The sequence below is a fragment of the Fistularia commersonii genome, chromosome 8 (assembly GCF_037954325.1).
Source record: "Fistularia commersonii isolate RoL2024-O1a breed Wild chromosome 8, RoL_Fcom_v1.0, whole genome shotgun sequence".
NCBI classification, from domain to species: domain Eukaryota; kingdom Metazoa; phylum Chordata; class Actinopteri; order Syngnathiformes; family Fistulariidae; genus Fistularia; species Fistularia commersonii.
This window is the reverse complement of record NC_141291.1, coordinates 18,687,291-18,708,290: the sequence shown is the minus strand read 5'-3', so window position 1 is coordinate 18,708,290 and position 21,000 is coordinate 18,687,291. Positions and strand designations below refer to the sequence as shown.

Genomic DNA, 21,000 nt, shown 5'->3' with positions numbered 1-21,000 from the left:
ATGGCGTCTAGATGGACGGGTGATGAAGAAGAGCTGCGTCATCATCTGCATTGGCTAGGGAACATCTGAGGACCCCCGGCCCCAGCCTGACTGTGAGATGAAGGCCGAGGCCCCACAGAACTCAGAAAATGGGGAACGAAGAGGGAAGGCCTTCCTTGACTCGGGTCCTCGGGGACAGCTCTTCCTTCTGAGAAGTGGAGGGGACTTCCAGCATGGCATTACCAACATCCTTTGCCAAGTTCAGCGCAATCAGGGACATTCCAGGCAGCCTTTTATCTTCCCATACAATCCACTCTGGAATGTGATTCCCCCGAGGCAGACGTGACGACCAGCCACAGGGATCCAAGGGATCTGCTACCAGGACACGTTTCATCTGCTTGGCCGTTTTTCAACACAACTGTAAATGAAAAGTGTAACTATATTTAAAATCGGACGATGTCTCACGGGCAAGAGGAGTTTTAACAAGAAATACAAGACGTGACGAGGACAAAGACCTAGATTTGACTCCATCACAATCCCTTTTAGCCTGAACTGAGACCATGAATGTTGCTTTTCACAACAACAACAGCCGCAGCAGCAATAACAATGATTATAATAACCACAAATGCATCTAGAGAGCGATTTCGGTCAAAGTGCGGCTTTCCCAGGCCATCCTAGAGACACAGTCCCTCAAGCATGTCTTTGTCTTCCCTGGGACCTCTTCCGGTTGGACGCACTCAGACCACTTCATCAGGCAGGCATCCTGACCAAATGCCCGAGCCACCTTATTGGACTCGTCTCCACGTGGAGAAGCGGCAACTGCACCGAGCCACTCCAGGATGGCTGAGCTCCTCATCCCATCTCCAAGGGAGAGCCTGGTCACCCTGATGAGAAAGCTCTTTTTGGCCGCTTGGATCCGCAACCTCCTTCTTTCGGTCCGCGACCTTGGGGGGAGGAACGTGGATCAATCAGTACACTGAGCCCTTGCCTTTTGGCTCAGCTCCTTCTTCACCAAGATGGTCCAGCCCAGAGTCTGCATCAGTGCACCAATCCCCCGTCCATCTCCCGCTCCATCCTTCCCTCACGTGCTTTGGCTTCAGTCAAATCATTATTTGTTCCATAATGTAAGATTGTCACATGAGGGGCAAAGTAGGAAAGTACAAGTCAGAAATCCCTCCAAAAGTCACGCTGTGTGTATGTGTTGTGTGTCAGGAAGGTATTTGGTTTGCACTGATTTTTTTCACATTATGTTTCAGGCGGATGATATTATTATTCCTCACACAAGGTCTGTTGCATAAGGATAATAATAGCGATAATGATGCATTTTATTTGACGGCGCCTGTCCTGACACTCAAGGACAGCATACAGATGTGCCCATACAAAGAGTACATGTTATACTCCTATACTATAATGCCTTCCCTGCTATCTTCAACCCCTTTAATCTTCTTCTTGTTCTCCATTGGGCTTTTCCCTTCAGGGGTCGCCACAGCGAATCAACCTTCTCCATCCAACCCTATTCTCTGTATCCTCCTGTCTCTCACCAACTACCTTTAATAACCTTTAAAATAATTTTGCCATCCGTATCGTAGAGGATGAACAGCGTGGCAGGTGTGTGTTTTAGCATATCTGCTCACTTGATATGCTTTTCCAGTAGAATTACTTGCTTTATTTCTCTGAGCTCCAGCAGAATCCTCAAGGAACACCAACATTTAGAAGAAGCATACTCAACATAGTACAGGACAATTGAAATAAGTATGACAAGTTTTAAAGTGCATCTGGTTCAACCGGATATAACTGTATGCATTGCAGAAAGAAAAAGGAATCCCTACTATTTTCCTCCTGTTGAAAATAAAACCAGCCAACAACAAGACGAGGAACTTCCGGGTATCACCGGAAATACGATCCCTTCAACCGGATGTACTGTTTTCAATGTGACTTACGGTGGTTACCTGCTACTTTCGCACCGTAACAGTGAATGAAAGAACCATCGTTATTTGACATCGTAAAGTCTACGGGATGTTTCTCACCGCCGTAAACTGTGAGTATTTATCTTTTAAGAAACGATTTTCAAACGTCCCTTGGCAAATTAGCTCTCCTGTTCGCATCGCTGCTACTGTACACGGTTAGCATCGCTACCTTAGTAATAGTGTTAGCACCGCTGCTATAGTAACACCATTAGCACCGCTACTATAGTAACACCATTAGCATCACTGCTGTCGTAACGCGGTTAGCATCGCTGCTATAATATAGTGCAGCATAGCATCGCTGCAAAAGTATTACGGTAGCATCGCAGCTACAATATGATGGTTAGCATCACTGCAGTCTCAACGCGTTTAGTAACGCTGCGAGTAACACGGTGCTAGCTGGTCAGTACTATCTACCTGGGTAATTTTCTAGGGGTATCATTCTCCAGTATTTACGACTGTCATAGCTTCTCAGTTTAAATTGCTTGGTCTTACGTCTTGTATATTTTGAGTCATCACATGCTGAATGGATAAACTGTCTCGGCGTCCATCACTGAACCTGCTTTTTCTCCTGTTTCAGTGGCCAAGGCCAAGTCCAAGTAAGTAATTAACAATGAATATTCCTGAGGTTCAAAGTGCTGAAATGTTTCTGGATTATCGCTGTTGTCTCACACGCTCTCAAATCAAGAGACAGTCATTGCTGACCTGTTGTCTCCGGGTTCAGGACGGTTCTGGTCCAGATGATGAGCGCTGCCGGGACAGGCGTCCGTTTCAACACCAAGAGGAATCGGCTGCGGGAGAAACTGGTGCTTCGTAAACACGACCCTGTGGGTAAGACATCACTGGACGCACACACTCATCCGCGGGAAGCAGCATGTAGTCGAATAGTAGACGTCTCCAGTTGCATGGACGTATAGCTCAGTGATAGGGCGCAGGTATGAGGTCCTGGGTTCAATTCACGGCATCTCCACTGTAAGCCGCTTTGGATAAAAGCATCTGCCAAATGACTATTCTGGGAAATCAAAGGGAAATGCCCACCTGGACAGGAACATCTCAGGTTCGTCAAGACAACACAGTTTTCTTTCTAGGCTAAGCTGGCCATAGGATGGACACACGAAGGCGCTCAGTTTCCACTGATGTAACAGTGTGACTCCGAGTGTTCCACATTTTGGATGTGTTGAAGGCAATCCTGGTCACGTTGTGAAATCTAACATAGGCCTTTTTGGACTTTTCGCTCTTAAAGAGAACACAGAGGACCTGTCTTGCGCTCGGTGTAATGCCTGAAGGCTCAGGTGACCTCCAGGTAACGGGTGCTTCAGTGCTGTAGAGGTTAATGACATGATGCTATCTGTTGGTTCTCCACAATCTTTTCTTTTGGATGAAAATGTAACACTGTTGCAGTTATCAGCATTGTCCTTTTGCCTTCGTGCTCTCCATCTATTCGAATTCCAAATCAATGAAACAGCAACGGCGCTTTTCAAGTCACCGAAGTTAACCGTGAGAATTAGGAGAAACCTTTCATTTAAACCAGGATGCACATTAGTTGCTCTGAAGGAGTATCAGTTTACAGAGTGTGTTTCTTCATCAAACTGACCCTCATTTCAATGTGTTTCCTGTGGTTGCAGTCAACAAACACGTTCTGTTCTTCGAGAAGAGGAAGATCAGGTCCATCTGAGAATTCACAGGAATTGATGGACTGATGGAATCTGCGGGTACGAACAGTCAAAGTGGGTGAAACAACACGCCAGACGATTGCTGAATGTGGGAAACACCTTCCTCTGCAGATGGATGGATGCCCATCGGCTGAGCTGCCCAGCAAGTTTATTATCAGAAGAAACTTCATGTGTTGAAGCTCAGTTCTTTATTCGATGAACTCCTAAAAGACAACGTCCGACTCAAAAACAGCGGTTTCACTCCTGAAGACTAGAACCAGGGACGGATTGTTACCCACCGAGAAATCTAATAAATTCCCTTGAAGGGTCCAGATGTTGTCAGTCATTTCACCCTGAGACGAGGGGTCGGAAAGATTTAATTGTACCTTTATAATGTGAAGAATAACAACAAAACTCATATTTGGCTTTTATAATGAATAATCACATCACTTGAAATCACAATTCACATGTTGATTTCCAGAGAGGAGCTTCTGATAAAGGTGGTTCCTCTGCTTCAGAACAGCTCAGCCGGCAGGTCCCGTCTGAAGGGGTAGGAGGTCTGCGTGCCCGTGGCCTGAACGCTCAGCGTCGCCACCCGACCGGCTCTGCGGGCCATCTCCTCCAGAGACAGGTAGGGCTGGAGGGCCATGTAGAAGGCCAGCGCGCCGATGAAGCTGTCACCGGCTCCCTGGGAACAAACACCACGGAGGAAGGGTAATACAGAGGACGCCCTCGGAGCCTGGAGATGATGTCCGGTTGAAGACGTTAAGTCGAAGCTGTGTGCTGCAGCTGACGGGCAGAGGAGGACCAGCTCCTGGTCTGCTTCAGGAGGTCCTGACAGCAGGGGGCGCTGTGACATCTGACTCCAGCTGAAGGCTGAGGGAGAGCTCAGTGCTCAGACAGGTTTCTGTCCAATGTGCTTTCTGGACAGACCTCGTCTTTCAACCAACAGGTTTACAGAGGTTTAAACACTGAAGCACGGCGTGTGGGTTGGAAACCAGCAGAGGGACCGGTATGGAGAGCAACAGAGGCCGGCCGGCGAGTATTGAGATTTCAAGGATCCGGTGTTTTTTTTTTTTTTGTAAACGTAGATCCTAAAGGCAGATCCCTGCGGGCTGTGACCGTCTGAATGTCCAGACCCCCCCCCCCCCCCCCAGCTATTGATAGAGGTGGAATGTAGCGTCTCCGCCCTGGAGGGGGCCGGCTGGGATCGGGGGCGGGGGGGGGTCATTGATGGGAAACGGCACAATGGCATGTGGCGACATGCTCTCGTCTAACCGCAGATGCCCCCCTCCGACTCCAGTTCTCACAGAAGCACTCCATTACTCACCACTTTGGCTCTTGTTGCTCTCCTGATTACCTCCGCCCCCCCCCCAGAATTTAACTCAATGTAACCCTTTTGTCAGGCGCTTGCTAATGAAGAGGCTGTCGGTTGTGCAGAGGATCCAGCGCAAACCCTGACCCGGGCTAAGACTATGACTAACACTTGGGTCGACCAGCAGTGGAGCGGCGGTTCGAACCCCCACCCCTTCCCCCCCAACACATTTTATATAAATTCCTGCTCAGCCGGCCAGCACACTCCGGCGACGTGTGAAGGCCAAGATTGGAGATCTCAGATGGCCCCGCCCCCACGCCGGTGCACGCCATGGGCGGCTCGTGGCCCGGGGAGGCTGGAAAAAGTGAGATCAGGGCCCGGACATTTCACGGCCCTGGTGGATTTCCATGTTTAAACCCGGGGGTGTTTATGTCTCCTGTCTGCTGGCCGGCTGCGGTCAGCCTCTGCCTGGCCCCGTTGCCCCGATCACGGCGTTGTTGCGGCGGTGATGTCACCGGCGTGTGGGTCGAGGCCCAGAAACATGACCAGAGGGGGGGGGTCAGAATGACAGCAACAAATAAATTGCGTGATCAGAAAGTAGAATCTTGTGGCTTTCTGCTCTGACACTCAGTCATGGTGACGCTCTGGAGCTCTGCTCAGGTTGCAACCAAATCGGTGGCCACGAAGGGGCTGAAGGCCGCCGGACTCGGCCCGCTAACGCCACGCACTGGCGCCTGCCTGGGCGTGGAGCTTCTGACCGCTGCAGAGCAGGAGAACGTCTGGGCGGGGATCATCGGGAGCCTCCTTTGGTCTGTTCAGATTCGGGGTCCCGTCCCCAGAAAGCGCCGCTTCCTTTCCGTGTCCAGATACTGGAAGTTTCTCAACCGTTGAGAAGATTTCATTGCATTTGGTTTCCGGGTTCTCCGAGCCTCCAGCCTCCGAGCGTCTCGTTGTCGTCTCTTGCTCCAAGACTGGCACGTGACGCTACCGGATCTCCTACGTGAGGCTCAGTGAGGCTGACAGACCCCCCCCGCCCCGCCGCCGCCCGAGACACACTTTGGCGAAGGTTAGATCTGGAGGGCTGTCAATCAAGTGACACAAGCGTTCGCCGAGGATGAAGCGTGATGCCGGCGCTGGTTGTGTTTGTCCGCTGTGACCTTTGTACCCGCCCCCAGGAGTCGGAGAGAAGTTGTCTGAAGCGCCGCCGTCTCCAACCCCGGGACTACTGACTACCGTTTCTTGTTGTTCTAGTCCCAACAGGAACCTCCTCCTGGTTGAGAACATTAGAAGCGCTGCATCTCAGCCGCTCACCGTCGGCCAATTTAGCGCCGCCGCCGAGCAGCGCGGCCGATAAAAGCTTTTCCGTCCGCGTCCGTCCGAGGCGGTTCGTCCGATTGGCTGGCGGTGCCGGCCGTCTGACCCTGCCTGACGCTTTGCGACGTGTTTTGAAATAAAGAGCTAACAGGAGCAACCGAGGCGCCGCATCCCGGCGCTCCCGAGTCCATCAACAGAGTCCAAGGACAAAGATGAGAGCGGCGCCCACACATTTTGATTGACAGCTGATATTTATAAAGTGCAGCGCAGACGTGCTGAAGACGAGAAGCGCGGAGAAGACCTCGCACCTATTTGAGACTCCAGGTTTCCACGAGCGCTGAGTGCGTCTCTCCTGCCGTCCTCACCACCATCTTGGCATGGCGGACAGGGAGCGTCCGGAGCGGGAATCCAATCACGGCTTCCTTGTGTCCGATCCGGAGCTCTCTCTGGAGCTCTGGTCGCCATGATGGTGCTCTGGCAGGGGTCTGGCCAAACATCTGGGCCGGTGAGCAGCAGCTGGCGGCGCATGTGCGGCCCATTACAACCCGCTGACGTGGCGGCTTCACCGGGACACGAAGAGCAGAACTGGGCAGACCTGAGGAATGTCCTACTCAGAAGCTCCACTCTCCTCACCGCCCCCCCCAGGGAGGGCTCCTGCGGCCGGAGATCTGGCGGGAGGTAGTCGGACGTCCCCGGCCGAAGCAGAGCGGTGATGTTTTCTGGGTCGGACGGGGAGGTCTACCTTCTATCCGACCTCCTGGGACTCCGGAATCCGAGGCCACCCAAGACCCGCTGGGGGTTGAAGGCCCTGGATCTGTTGTGATGACCATCTCCGTCCAGCGTTTCTTCTTGGAGATCTCTCGCTCCAACAAGACCTTCGGTAATCTGACTCGGAAACACCTTGGGACTCAGAGGTCGAGTCAAAGCCTGGGAGGCGAACGGCGGTAGTCCTGCAGGAGGCCATGATAGCAACTTGTTTTCCTTTCCCCCTCAGTAGAAGAGGGTTTTACTGGAAGGAGGGTCATGATGTCCTCAATCCTTAAACACTTCAGGATTTATGAGTCCATCAGAGAACAAAAGACTGCGGTGTGTGTGTGTGTGTGTGTGTGTGTGTGTGTGTGCGCGCAGGAGGGGGGTAGTCAGCCTCAGAGATGAGTCATGTGAGAGGATGCGGGTATGGGGGGGGCACATTCTCCGGGGGGGGGGAGCAGAACGGGTTGGAGATGTGGTGAGAAGCTGGGGTTGCGGAAGGGCAGCTCCTCACCAGAGGTGGAGAAGGTCTACTTGGCCGGTCCGTCGCACAAGATAATCCACGGACCGATACCAGACGTGTTGCCAAGGATGCACTGATCAAATTCACTAACCCCAGAGGCTGCTGGGAAATGAGTCAGGAGCTGCTGCCGAGAGAAGGCGGAGAACCGCGCCTCCTCGCCACCTCGATCCGGAGAACCAAGAGAAGATGAAGATCTGGAGGAGGAGCAGGCGGGGACTTCATCTCAGGTTGAACCTGAGAAACGGTCACCTTTAGCGGGACAAGAAGGAGAGAAGAGGACAACACCTGCTCACAGCAGACCAAGTGGTGAGGAACATCTGCAGGAACCAAGAGGAGGTCCAGCTGCTGCCCGCTCTTTGACTCATTGATGTTTGCAGATGAAAGAGACAAAGTCAAACCTGCAGACATCAAAGAGGATCTGAGCTTCTTCAGGTTTAAAGTTCAAGTTCAAAGACAGGATTACAGCGTTTGATTCACGGGTCAAAGGTCACCGACCTCCTCGAGACCTCGGCCCTCATCGATCGATTAACCCTTTCCAGCCCGCGACCACGGGGTGGTGGCGCCAAAGGAGGGGGCTCCAGATAGTTTCAGAGAGAGACGGCGGTCCTCACCGTGGTGTCCACCGCCGCCACCGCCTCCGTGGGAACGTGCCTGGGGTTCGACCCCGGGCTCTCCACCACCACGCAGCCCTGGGCTCCCAGGGTGATGACCACCGAGCGGCAGCCTCTCCTCTGCAGCAGCTCCGCCGCCCGGCCCGCCTCGGCCACGCCGGCCACGCTGACGCCCGTCAGGAGCTCCGCCTGAGGGAGAAGAAGAGGAGCCGGATGGAAACGAGGGCGGATTCCAAGAGGCCGTGTTTCACCGAGCCGACCCGAAGTTCTGTATCTCACGTCGGTTCTCCTACGTGTTCTGACTGACCGACGGTCTTCTTACATCTCAAAACTCTGCGCGACAAAGCGGTCATTATGGCGATAATTGGACCTCAAACGGACATCAGTTGTCTCCACAGCAACAGGACGCTGACTGAGACATCCCATAATTCCTTTGCTCAGCATCAGTAGACATCAGAGAACTTCAATCGCAAGAGAAAAGGGTTCCTCAGAAGACCGAACAGGATGAAGTCAGACAGGGAGGAGGAGGTCTCACTTTCTCCTGGAGGGTTCACACACACACACACACACACACACGTGTGTGTCTTTCCAATAGTCGCTCAAACATGGATGAGAAGATGCTGGTTTTGTTCCACAACACCTTCTGAACTGAATGACCTGCTGAACACAGAGAAGATGAAGGTTTGATTTCCACGCGTCTCCACTTCAAACCTGCTTTCAAAGTTCTGGCATGTTTGTGAAGGTGAAACCAGATCCTGATCAAAGAGTACACACACACACACACAGCCCGGAATGTCACTGTAACTCTACGCTGTGTGTGTGAGCTCTGCGAGGTGTGTGTGTGTGTGTTGGGCACAGGTGACTTCAAACATGGCCACTCTGGAGGCTCTGGTGCAGAACGTGGGCAACCATCAAAGAACGCCTGCACTTTGTCTGCTCCACCCCCACCTGGGTACACTGAGACCACACACACACACACACACACACAAAAAAAACACACACATACACACCTGTGTGGAGTGTGTGGCTGACATTCAGCGTGGAACCCGAGCCCTCTGCTCCAGGTGCTGTCAGGGGAACAATCACCTCAGACATGGAGGCGGAGCCTCAGAACGGCACCCCCTGCAGGCAGCGGGGGGAGGAGCCCCTCACATGAATCACCAGCTTCACACCAGGCAGGAGATCACACACACACACACACACACACACACGCGCGCACCCAGTCTGACTGATGAATCTCTTGTTCAGAAACAAATGCTCATCTTTCCATGCTAATTCCGATTTCTGGAGTCTGACGGAGAAGTTCTTCTCCAGCTGAGGAGACCCTGAGAGCAGAGAGCTCCAGCAGATCTTCTGAGTAGAAATGTCCTCCTCCAGATCACCTTCTCGGCAGCACCTGGCCTCGGTTCTCGCCCGCCCGTCATCGCCACATCACCCCTCCGGGGCAGCTGACTCAGCCCAGGAGAACATCTGCTCTGAGTTTCTAACTCGGTTCCCACCCGGGCCTGCCCTCGGATACTCGTCCGTCATCGTCGGTCGTCACGGCGACAGCGGGTTTACCGTAAGAGGGCCGCTTCTTGTTCCAGAGTTCACCTGAAGGCCTGGGAGCCTCTGATCTCGGCGACCTTCTCACCGTAGCGGGCGGCATCCGAACGGCGGCTACGTCCACCCTCCGACCGCGGTTGCCAAGCGGCGGCATTTGAAGGAGCAACCGCTCCGGCAGGCTGAGCCCAGGAGAAGAGCCTGCTCACGATCTCCTGGAGAACATCTCCATTTGACTGTTTTAGGTTCTGCTGATATCTACCACCTCAGTAGCGTGCTCCTGTCTTCTGTGGAATCAGCGGCTAGTCTGGCCTGTTAGATCTGCTCCACCACTCACTTCGTCCGACAAACGGCGACGACACCAACTGTGTCCGCAGAGCACTTTGGACCCAGTGTGTGTGTGTGTGTGTGTGTGCTTTCTGACCTCGGACTCGTTGCAGCAGAACACATCAGAGAGGGAGAAGAACCCAGGGTCCAGGTATGGAGCAGCAGGTGCCGGGTTGAAGATGGTCCTAACTGGAAGGACAGAAGACTTTACTTTTCTATGAAAGGAGAACATCTCACATCTTCTCCATCACAGTGAACAAAGCAAAACAGCCACTTTGTTTTCCTACTGTCTCACTTTAAGCCCCCCAAACGCTCCCCTCTGATTTCAGGAGCGTCCTGAGGAGTGATCACCCTGAACCCCTGGACTGATGGGGGGGACAACTATGGAGCCATTACTGAGATCATCTTCTTCTTCTCCATCCAACCCTCTCCACCCACTAGCCTCCTCGACTTTCCCTCCATCCATTGTCCTCTGTGTTTTCAGCTTCTTCTGACGGTGTCTGGAGCAGGTACTGAAGTAGGGTTCGATACTGAGAAAGGGGACGAGGTGTGTGTTGCCTCCCCTCGGGGGTAGATACATGGAGAAATCAGTCAAGGAGGACCTAAAGGTGTCTGAGTAGCAGAGAAGTCTCCAGTAGATGTCTGCTGTGATGAGTTGATCCTAGTAAACTGGAGAACAAGGAGCAGCAACAAAGTCCTGAACAAAGATCTCGTCCTTCATTGGCTTTTATTCTCAAAGCACTTTGACCCGCCGCCACCGTCCCGCCGCCTCCCTTCGCCGCCACAGCTGGAGGGGAATGAAGAACCTGGAGACCTCCAACGGAGAAGGTAGCATTAGCAGAACATGGATGCTGCTGGAGACGCAGCCGGTGTGTGTTTGAGTGTGTGAGCGAGAGAGAGAGGGTGCATGTCCATTTATGACAGTGTGTGTGTGCATGTGTGAGATTGTGCATGTCTGTATGTGAGCGTGTGTATGCGCTTGTGCACGTGGGAGGGGGGGGGTGCGCTCAGTCTTGGTGACATCAAAGTCTGTTGTGTGAAAGTGTGTAGCTCTTTCCAGAGTGTTTGCGTGGGAGCTGCAGAGCAGCTGCGTGGGTTTGCAAAGGGCTTTGGCCACCTGGAGCTCCCAGGTGGATGTTGGGCTGATCACCAGAGACCAGAAGGAACTAGTCTTCTGTCTCACACACACACACACACACACACCCTACTCTATGTGTGGCTCTACATAGGTTCCGGTCCAGGACCCAGGAGCTCACAGCCTTCCCTTCCGTTCCTCAGCCTGGAGGTTCTGGATCTCCTCTAGTTTTTCATGATGAACTGAAAATTCATCTTCTGGTTCTCTCTCTCTGCAGGACATCGATGGAGAACACTGAAGAAGAGCTCTGCAGGCGTCTGCTCTCAGCCAGACTCTCACCTGGACTGTGTTGGATCAGAAAAGACCAGATCCAACATCTCACAGCACCTTCACTCAGGGCTTGAGGAGAGAAGATTGCCTTTATCTTCAACCATCTCATTACCGGTGGGCAAAAGGCCACGTTCTCCAAGACCAACCTCAGAGCTCTGCTCAGCTCAGGTTTAGGTCAGGTTCGGTTCAGGTTCAGTTGAGGTTCAATTCAGGTTAAGTTCGGGTTTAGATCAAGTTTGATTTCGGTTCACTTCAGAGTGACTTCAGGTTCCTGCTCAGTTCAGCTCTAGTACAGGTGTAGTGTAGGTTACGTTCAGGTTTAGATCAGGTTCAACTTCGGTTCAGTTCAGGTTTAGTCCGGGTTGAGTTCGGGTTCAAATCTCGGGCCGGTGGGTGGAGGGTGAGCAGCCGGCATTGTGTCTGCGAGGAAAATAAGTGGACCCTGAACGGCGCGTCTGATTGGACACTGCTGCTGAGCTCAATGTTGACCATCGCTTAGTATCTCCACCTTTCTGAGCAGGGCTTCTTTTACCCGGGACCTTCAATGTTCTCGACGGGATTCGTTTCAAACGTTACCGCGAGTCCTTCTGGTGTCTGCGCTCTCCAGGATACCTCGGCAAGCCTCCAGCGAGATGTTCTCATATATTTTGCTCTGAGTCCAACACACAAAGAGACACACTCGCCCACCGGAGGCGGCGGCGGCGGCGGGTGTTAATTTTCTCTCCTCACACGACGGCTGGATCTTCACATCTCAACCAGCGGCCAAACACCGGAGACGAGTGTCGGTGAAGGAACCCCGAGAAACCCCACGCAGATACGGGGAGAACGTGGAGACTCCGCGACCAGGCTAACCTCTGCTCCACGGAGGTGCCCCCGTTTAGCACCAGCAACCATCTGGAGATGTCTTCAAGCTCTCGTGAGCGAAGCCGCCTTCTGAGCTGCACGGCGGCATGAAGGTCCAATATCTGAAGTCAGAGGTGCGTCCTGATGTGTGTTATTGTCCACGAGCAGCGTGCAGATAAGACGGGGGGCTGGAGGTTGACCCACATCGGGTCAACCACGGGCTCCCGGACCACCGGGGAGGCCGGTCCATGTGGTCCTCCATCCAAGGCCGGGGCCGCCATCTGGGACCCGTACGGTCCGACAGCGCAACGGAGAAATGGCCCCAGCGGTGCACAAAAACAGGACAGTCATTGGGGTTTAAGTCTCGGGTCGGTCTCACACACACACACACACACACAGACACACACACCTGTGCACAGCTGGCGGGACATATGTGGTAATACTGGGACATCACACGCTGAGTCATGTCTGGTGTGTGTGTGTGTGTGTGTGTGTCACAGCCGCAGCCTCTTTTGTTCACTTTCAGACGCTGCTCAGATGTTGAAAGGTGGCAAAGAAAACTTTGAGAACCTGCTTTGCATGAAGACCTCAGCGCAGGAGCCTCACAGGAGGAAAGTGACACACACACACACACACACACACTCACACACCTAGTACACTATAGGAGTGGCTGAGAAAAGTGAAAGCTGCTGCGGAGTCTTGTGCTTGTTTCTGGAGGTCTTCTCCGTTCACCTCCTGTGAACACTGGCAGCGAAGGCACGTGTGGCTCCACGGTGACATTTGCGTAATTTGAGCAGCGCCTCAGCCTTCGGCGTCACACTCGTTCACACCCGATCCCTGCAGAGCACCGTTTACGCAATGATTCAGCGCGGCGGCACCGAGGCGGCGTCTTTGCCAAGCGCCTTCGCCCGCCCGCCACATGCCGATCCCGGGCCCGCATCGCGGTGGCTGCGGGGAGGAGGGGGCTCGGAGAGGGAGGGCGGCGCTCGCGGAGGCCATCTGGGTATCCCATCTGCAGCACACTTATGGCCGCGACTCTTTGGCTTCGGCCGCCCCCGGCAAGCGATTACTGGTGACGGGCCCCGATGACAGGGGAGAGCGGCCTCCTGACGTCCCGAATGACGCTACGGGTTTCTAATAATAGGAGGCTGCAATGACGGGCTTTGTCACCTGGGGGAAGGCGGAGGGAGGTAGCCGATCCAACGGTTCAGGTGAAGCCGTTCGATCGGAGCTGCCGCTCACAGAGGAAGAACAAACTCCAAAGCGCTGTACATTTTCATCTTCCGTTTCTGACTTTACTTTCTTCCATTCAGCCAAACGGTGCCGTGACACAGAGGTCAGATGTTTCAAAACTGAACTCCGACGATTACATCAACCCCGGGACCCCGGCCGGTCCGGCGGGACAAGGAGACCACGAGCGTGGCGGGTATGATTATTGAAACATCTGCAGCAGCACTCGCGGCGCACTGACCTTTGGGCTCCCAGCAGAGGGAAAGAAGTTTGTGTTCGTCTTTGACACAATAAAAACAGAGTGCAAAAGTTTCACTTGTGAAGTTTCACAGCGGGAAAACTCACACAGGGAAGTCAGTAACCCGGCAGTTTGCATGTGAAGTTTGCAAACACGACTTGTCTGGAGCATTTCAGACCGTTGCCTGCCGTTGAAAGAGCTTTTGAAATGGGACAGTCCAACTGGAAGACGCATTTGAAACGCCTTCTCCAACGGACTCATGCGTACACATATAATACACAGGGTACGCAGGGCCGGCTGCCCTCCCCTCGTACCCCAGGCTCACGGTCCCGCTGCTACTTGAACGACGCAAGGTGGTTGGTAACCTTTGTTTGAGATGGAATCGGGAATATTCCTAGTAATCACAAATTGTTGCATTGATTGCAGCACGACTGACCTTTGTACTCTTGAGCCAAGCGTAGTGCCTGCAAGGATGTCCTGGCGCTGATCTCCAGCTGGCAAACCAGTACTTTCGCTCGTTTGATTGCCGGGAGAGCCTCCTGCAGGCCCTCGCTGCTCAACAGCATGTTGGCTCCGGCCACGATCACGATGGCGTTCTCACCTGTCCGTGCAGAGCAGATGTTTGAGGACACCACCGCCCTGAGGGGGGGGGTCGTGGCTCAGCCGCCGGAGCCGCCGATCGGAAGGTATGCGGCTCGGTCCTCGGCTTCCGAGTCCACGTGCCATGAACTTGGGCAAAACGCCGAACCCCGAGCTGCGCCTTGCACGGGAGCTCCGCCGCCATCGGTGAGTGAGCGTGCGAATGGGTGAATTGGTGAAGGCGATGCAGTGCAAAGCGTTTTGGAACTTGAGGGTGAGCGAAGAGCGCTGGATGACCTCCAGCCTCTGTCAGACTCTCTGGTTCCAAACATCGGGCCTTGCGGAACAGAATCCAGAGTCCATTATGCTATTTTATACACTTTTGAAGACTGGCCATGAATAACCAGGACCGTTTTTTTGAACCCCAAAGCCTCGAATGCGAAACGGTTTCTTCCGTTACCGCATGACTCACCGGGCCACCTGCTGGCGGCTCTGTACATTCGTTAAAGGACTTGATTCGTGGGTTGCAAATTAAAGGGCATTCATGGACTCTGTCTGTCATGGAATTGTAGCTTTAAGGCACTCAATATCACATTTTAAAAATGCACCTTTCAAATGCATTTTAATTCCCTTCATGTCTGTGGAGGTTCTCAGCTGTTCCCTGTTTGTACGCCATGCCGTTCGCGATTGACTAATTGAAGGAATGATGAACCGTATTCAAATAATTGAGCCGTCGTCTTGCACAAAGGCCTGCATCTATTTGTAGTGAATTAGCTTCTGTGTGTACCACACTAAGACGCACCTGTGTCTACTTCGCATCGGTTCATTTCAAGGTAAGCTACATTTCAAGGTTAGCTGTTCAATTTGCAGTAAAGGGGTGTTTTGCCCGTCTGAGCAAAAATCCTAAAATGAGAGACTATAGCAAGCGGGTAAGGACACGACACGACGCACTTCTCCACATGAGGGCTTGTTGGTAGGGCTAGCGCTGCAAATGTACTCCTGCCTCTACAGTATGTCTGACAACCACAGGGCATCCAGTGAACGTTGGAAGATACAATTTCGACAAGCATCGGAGCCTCGAGTATCTGGATCGAGATGAGAGATAAACCAATTACCTGTGTTAGTGACGACAATGGAAGCAGCTCCGGTAGCTGCATCGGAGGTTTGCCCTACAAAGTCTGAGACAAAATGGGACAGCACATGTTGAGATGCAAGTTTAGAAATGATCAATAATTTGTGGAGGTACCCTGAGAAAGGTAATTGGAAACAGTAAACTGTCATTCTGCAAATCTTCTTCTAGCTGACCGTAGGCTGGGAAGAGCAAGTCCACCCAAAAAGCCTTTCGCCTCACAATCACGCCATTGTTTCAAAAGGTCCGAAAAGGTACAGTAGATGTAAAAGCCTAGAGCAACCCGAAACATTTCGCAAAAGCACGTCTTAAAAACCGCCCGAGGTTCCCTCTTGGTGCCACGCAATTTGAAACAGCCATTCATAAAAGCGGAGAAGGCTTCTGTTACCTGTTTGTACGCCATTGTCCTTGAAATTCTGGATATAATTGTCTCCAAAGAAGTCTTTACCAACCTAGAACAGATGGAAGGCAAAACATTTACAACAAAGAGAGTGTCAAGCGGGGTCAGACTTGGTTAGCGGCAACTTTTGAAAAGTGGTATACTTAAACCTCAGTTGGGCTGGATCTCGTGTGCCCTGCCAGCATACTGGCATGGTGCCGCCACCGAAAATGTGCAAAACCCAACACACAAAAGCAAACAAAAGCACACACGTGCAAACACACGACCAGCTGCGCCAAGCCTCGAAGACACGATTACCCCGCCTTTACGCCTCTTCAAGCCCACCTCGCATCGTTTTTTTCCCTCCTTCCGCTCTTTTCCGGATCCGCACTGGGATGTCCACATCTGTAGCTTCTTTGGGTTGGAGAAGGGGTCCCCACCTTGCCCTAAGGCACCAACATCGAACCCACGCTTACCAAAAAACGTGCCAAAACGTGGGCACTTTTAGCTGTCTGTGATAGTGGGTTGGGCTGGTATCGGCTGCTTGGCCCTCTTCTCTTTGAAGAATGGCCTTCTGTCTTGGATGTTTTTGACAAGCCAGGGTGTCTATTTTTGGGTTCTCCCCATGCCCGGAGAGCTCCTCCCGCACTGGGTTGTTATCGATCGGGACTCTTTGTTCTGACAGAGGTGGGGTTTCCGTGCTTTAGTGTTCGGGTTGAAAGGCCACTCTGCACTTACTGATTGGAGACTTAGGGTTGGATGGTATGGGAATAGGCTTGTTTGAAGGCGCGCAAGTGTGGGTGGGCGTATGCATGCAGTACTTTATTGATCAAGAGAAAATGAGACATGGAGGCTTGATGTAGTAAACTGACTCAAGAGTGAATTAAAGTTTTTTCAGACTTACTAACTAGTTACTGAAGGTGCCCAAATTCGGGCAGAAGTTCCCAACGAGCATCCGCCGGCATCAATCGGCCGCGACCGGCGGTGTCAGACGTACCTTGCCGACCATTGCCGTCTTCGCCCCCAACCTGGCAGCCTGGATGCACTGGTTGGCACCTTTGCCTCCAAAGCCAATGAAGAACTTGTGACCATGGATGGTCTCCCCTTCTTTGGGTAGCCTCGGCGCCTGACTGAGGGTGAGAAGAGTAAGGGCCAAAGATGTTCCGATACCGAAAGCGCTTCTTTGGCCTGGACTCGTCAATCGGGCCAAAACAAAGGGGCTTAGATGAGCTCGTAATTTTTTTGGCAGCAGTAAAAAAACTCACCAAATTTTGTTGGCCGTATAACAGGACAACTACATGGAAGAATGGGGTGCCATCAAAACAAAGTAGCCTCCCATCTCCAAGGCACTGACGACAAATGGATTATGAGTACGTAGCATTAGCTAGACAGTCAGCATAAGTCCAGGACGACAGCTCTGTCCAAACAGAGGCTTCTGTTCCGAAAAATCCCAAGAACTCACAAAAGGACCTGTCACTTCCTGGAATTGTTTGTTTTCAACATCTGAGCTGACATGAACTTTATCTTCATGTTAAGGTATACAAGTCTACGTACCATGTGTTAATTACTCGTCTATGCGAAAATTAGCCCCATGGACGTTTTCATTGCGAATACCGAAAGACAAAGACCAACATCAAATACTGAAGCTGATCCTTCCGGAACAACCCTCCCCTGGTTCACACAGTTCTCCATAGTTGGAAACACACAACCTCCAGGCTCCTCTGCAGATCAGCAGGAGTTTTCCTTTGGTTGACTGAGGTTCCTTCACAAGAAAGTCAACAACCTTTGAAAAAAATCACTGGAGCCCCTGAAGTTCAGTCACACGCTTTGGAACTAATGGTTCAACACCCTGTTATCATTAAGATATGCAGGTCTGAATCACACACACACACACACACACACACACACACGCAAACATACACAAAACTTGCAAATACGCCTCACTGTTGAGGTGAGTGCAGGGGTCCTGTATTTTGCTCCAGGGCACCTAGCAGTGATTGGGAGATGGACCTTCACCTCTCCAGCCGCCAGTCCATACTCTGGATATCGTGGTCCAGTGGTTTGTGTCCTCACACCCACCAGACAGGTCATGGATGTTCTTGTTCCCGCCATCCCTATTGGCTGAGATGGCCCCTCTCCCCTCCGCCTGGATGGACTATTCCAGGAGGAACTTCCCGTTCCATGGGCCGGGGGGGGCAGGATGCTGCGGTTTGGGCTTCCAGCCGCAGCGACCCGGACCCAGAGGATTGGTGGATGGCAGAATGATGTCATAAACTTTACTTGTTTATTTATTTGGTGATTTCTCCAAACGGGTGTTGCTCTTTCCTCACTGGTGTGTGAGCGAGTGTGTGGTTTCAGAAGGTCGTTCAGAGTCAGGCTCTCTGTTGAAGGCAAACGCAGGAGGTGGGAAGACTGGCTGCTGTGTGTGGAAACACTCCTTCACCCAGAGCTACAACAGGAACCCTGAGGACCGTGGTTCCCAGATGGACCGAACACACACACACACACACACACACACACACACAAACCAGTTACAAGCTGCCTCATTGGTGGTTAAAGGTTTCAATCACCCGATAGCTCCTATATAAAGTCTGAAGGCGTCAGCAGGAGTCTCCACAGCAAAGAGCTGGAGAACATGCAAGTGCAAGATGAGGGAACCCTGTCCGGCCGCTGACAAACGGAAGAGACATCAAACGTGTCTTCACGTGCCGAACGGACACAGGCCGGCTGGTTGAAAGGTTTCTTTTGGAAAATCTGAGATGGCAGACGATGCTTTCCTGCCCGCGTGAGCTGAAGGAGGACAGACGAAGATGCGAGGAGACTCCAGGGGAGGGCAGCCCTTCACGCCCAGGGGAAGCGTGGCCGGCGGCGTCCGCCAAACAAACAGGACGTCGTTTGTCGAAGTGCGACCCCCGGGACCTTGTCTCCCACGGAGCTGCGGCAGATGTTTGCTGACAGGAAGCGTTTGCTCTACGCAGGCACCCACTTCAAGACGGGGAGGACACGCTCGGCAGCCCAGGTCCGGGTCCAGGTCTCCACCCAAACGGGAGACCGGGAGGGAAGATCGTCTACAGGCAAAGATCTGGAAGCGAGCATCAGGAAAGTCCTCATCTACGGCCGAACCCAGCCACGCCTGGCTAACTCTAACCCAGATATAACCCAACCTTAGGTTATGTTAACCCTCACCCTAAGCACAGCACCTATCTATATGTGCACATACAGTATGTGCGTGTTGTTAATTGGAAATCTATGCCTGGAGACGTCTGCAGGATTGTGACCATCTGAGGTCCTTTGAGAAGCTGCTGCTCCACAGAGAGGACTTCTGTCTGGTCTGGTTTTAGTTTGCGGGCGACGAAAGTCCCTTCGGTTCACACTGCAGAGAAGCAGGAGGAGGTAATGGCCTCCACAAAGGGCAGGTCGAACAAAGCCAGGAGATGCGATGCAGAAGAAGACGTGGGCGTCTGTTTTGGCGCACCTGGATGGTCTTCTCCGGGGTTGCGGGCGCCACGCTAAAACGAGCAGCTCTCCCGCTTATTCACTCCCTGGACTCTTTGCACCGATGGCACCTTCTCTGTGACACAGCTCATGCTGTTAAGGAGGAGGGGAGAAGGAGAAACTTCACCTGAGATTTATGAAATAAATCACCTGAAAAACAAGGATAAAAAAAAGACATGGCGGACTCAACCGAAGCCACTGTAGGACCACACGTCAGACCGTACAGAGCGAAGGCCGAGGACAACCCGTGCGCCAGCTGACAAAATGCAGCCGCACCTGATGGTCTTGAAGGATTCTCCAGCCCGGCCCAGATTAACAATCCTGCAACATTCTCCAGAAAGGGCCTCCTACATGTACATGGGGCAGGTGCAGACAAGTGAAAGTCATGCCGGAGGCCTGTCTGCCCAAAACACCTCAGTTGGTTTCTTATGACCTGCAAGAGCAGCAGGTCGACACCACTTTCAGCCCCAACGAGTCAACGGAGAGAAAAGAGCTGGGTCTCCGTCCCGGGCGATCACACGTGTGGTGAGCTAGACGTGTACCTGGTTTGAATTTTTGAGACCGGCTCTCTAGAAGTAGTGTCTGCGAGGCGAGCCTGTCGGTGAACATCTGGTGGGCGGGCTTTGAGGAGCACCTGAAACAGTGACGTGGAGCCGCCGCCACGGGCCGACGACCTGTGGAGCAGGGCATTACGGCGGGGTGTGGCGCCCGCGGGCCGGCCAGAGGCGGACTCTTCCAACTCCTGCCTTACCAAACTGGTTCTCAGGACTTCATAGTTCAACAGTTCGACTTCTACAAACAGGTTGGAACGCACAGCTGACTTTGGACTCAGTCCAGACCGACCTCTCTACCCCCTTTAGTTCTGCCTTCAGGGACAGACACTGAGCTCCAGACGGAGAACTCTTCAGACTAACAAATGGTAAAAATCAGCCAGGTAAGCGGGGTTGTAAGCGCAGGAACGTCCGGCCGGGCTCAGTGCCGGGCCAGTAGGAGGCGCTGCATGGCTTTGGCAGCTGCTGCACATCTGCCTGTGGACCGCAAGCACACAGGCTCTCCGTGGTCTACAGAACCAGCCTGATCCTCACAGACATGACCTCAACTCTCCAGAAAGGTGGCAGAATAGGCATGTGTGTGTGTGTGTGTGTGTCTGTCAACTGCACCAATGCACAAACACTGTCTGCTCAAGACAACTGGATTTTTAAACTTCAAAGTGATGCATATCACTTTGAAGGGCTGCGGCAGCATTCCAGCTACACCCCCGCCTGCATTATGACCCCCCCCCTCACACACACACACACACACACACACACACACACACATACACACACACACCGCAAAAGCAGGCAGTTTCCCATTTCCTGATTAGAGATGGATTGACAACCCCTGCTAATGCTAATGAGCAGGAGAACATCCTTTGCAGCTGAAGAGCCATGTGGATTCCTCAAAGTGTTTGAGTGACAGCTGAATGTGACCTTTGGAGAAGGTATCTGCACCGATGCTCTCCGGATCCGCCGGCTGACACCCGGGTTTTCCTTTCATTTGAAGTGAAAGCGAAGCACGGATTTTTGAACCGGGGGTGACGCTGAGCCGAGGCTGAACGCAGGGGTGGCAATGCTCTCTGATTGGTTCCATGTCAGGGCTGTGTTTGGTCCACACATCCCAGCAGATGCAGGCCTGATGCGACCCCGGCAGCGCAGTCAGCCAGGAGGGCCGACAGAAGGATCC

The 21,000-nt window shown here is 52.8% G+C and overlaps 2 protein-coding genes across 8 annotated transcripts in view; one reads left to right on the top strand and one right to left on the bottom strand.

The window, feature by feature from the left end:
* The first annotated feature begins 1,877 nt into the window (after nt 1-1,877).
* mrpl33 (mitochondrial ribosomal protein L33) lies at nt 1,878-3,925 on the top strand. The gene is made up of 4 exons (XM_086151530.1): nt 1,878-2,017; nt 2,524-2,542; nt 2,668-2,774; nt 3,569-3,925. Exons 1-4 carry the CDS (start codon nt 1,996-1,998, stop codon nt 3,616-3,618), a joined length of 198 nt encoding a protein of 65 aa, XP_086007656.1. The 5' UTR covers nt 1,878-1,995; the 3' UTR covers nt 3,619-3,925.
* A 29-nt stretch (nt 3,926-3,954) lies between these two features.
* The window catches only part of rbks (ribokinase), a 28,343-nt gene continuing 11,297 nt past the window's right edge, over nt 3,955-21,000 (bottom strand). For 6 of the 7 annotated variants that reach the window (XM_086151523.1, XM_086151522.1, XM_086151524.1 and 3 more), the window contains 7 exons: nt 16,778-16,910; nt 15,790-15,853; nt 15,388-15,450; nt 14,130-14,294; nt 10,075-10,166; nt 8,109-8,297; nt 3,955-4,283 (listed from right to left, as the gene is read on the bottom strand). In XM_086151523.1, coding sequence (XP_086007649.1) covers nt 4,110-4,283; nt 8,109-8,297; nt 10,075-10,166; nt 14,130-14,294; nt 15,388-15,450; nt 15,790-15,853; nt 16,778-16,910 — 880 coding nt within the window. In that variant the 3' untranslated portion in view covers nt 3,955-4,109. The remainder of the gene's footprint in view (nt 4,284-8,108; nt 8,298-10,074; nt 10,167-14,129; nt 14,295-15,387; nt 15,451-15,789; nt 15,854-16,777; nt 16,911-21,000) is intronic. The other variant, XM_086151528.1, reaches the window with a different exon arrangement.

What these genes read in the sequence shown, in the direction of transcription:
- mrpl33 (XM_086151530.1), top strand. Translation starts at nt 1,996, where the DNA reads ATGTTTCTCACCGCCGTAAACT. An exon ending in TCGTAAACACGACCCTGTGG is followed by an intron (nt 2,775 to 3,568) that starts GTAAGACATCAC and finishes CTGTGGTTGCAG; the next exon opens with TCAACAAACACGTTCTGTTC.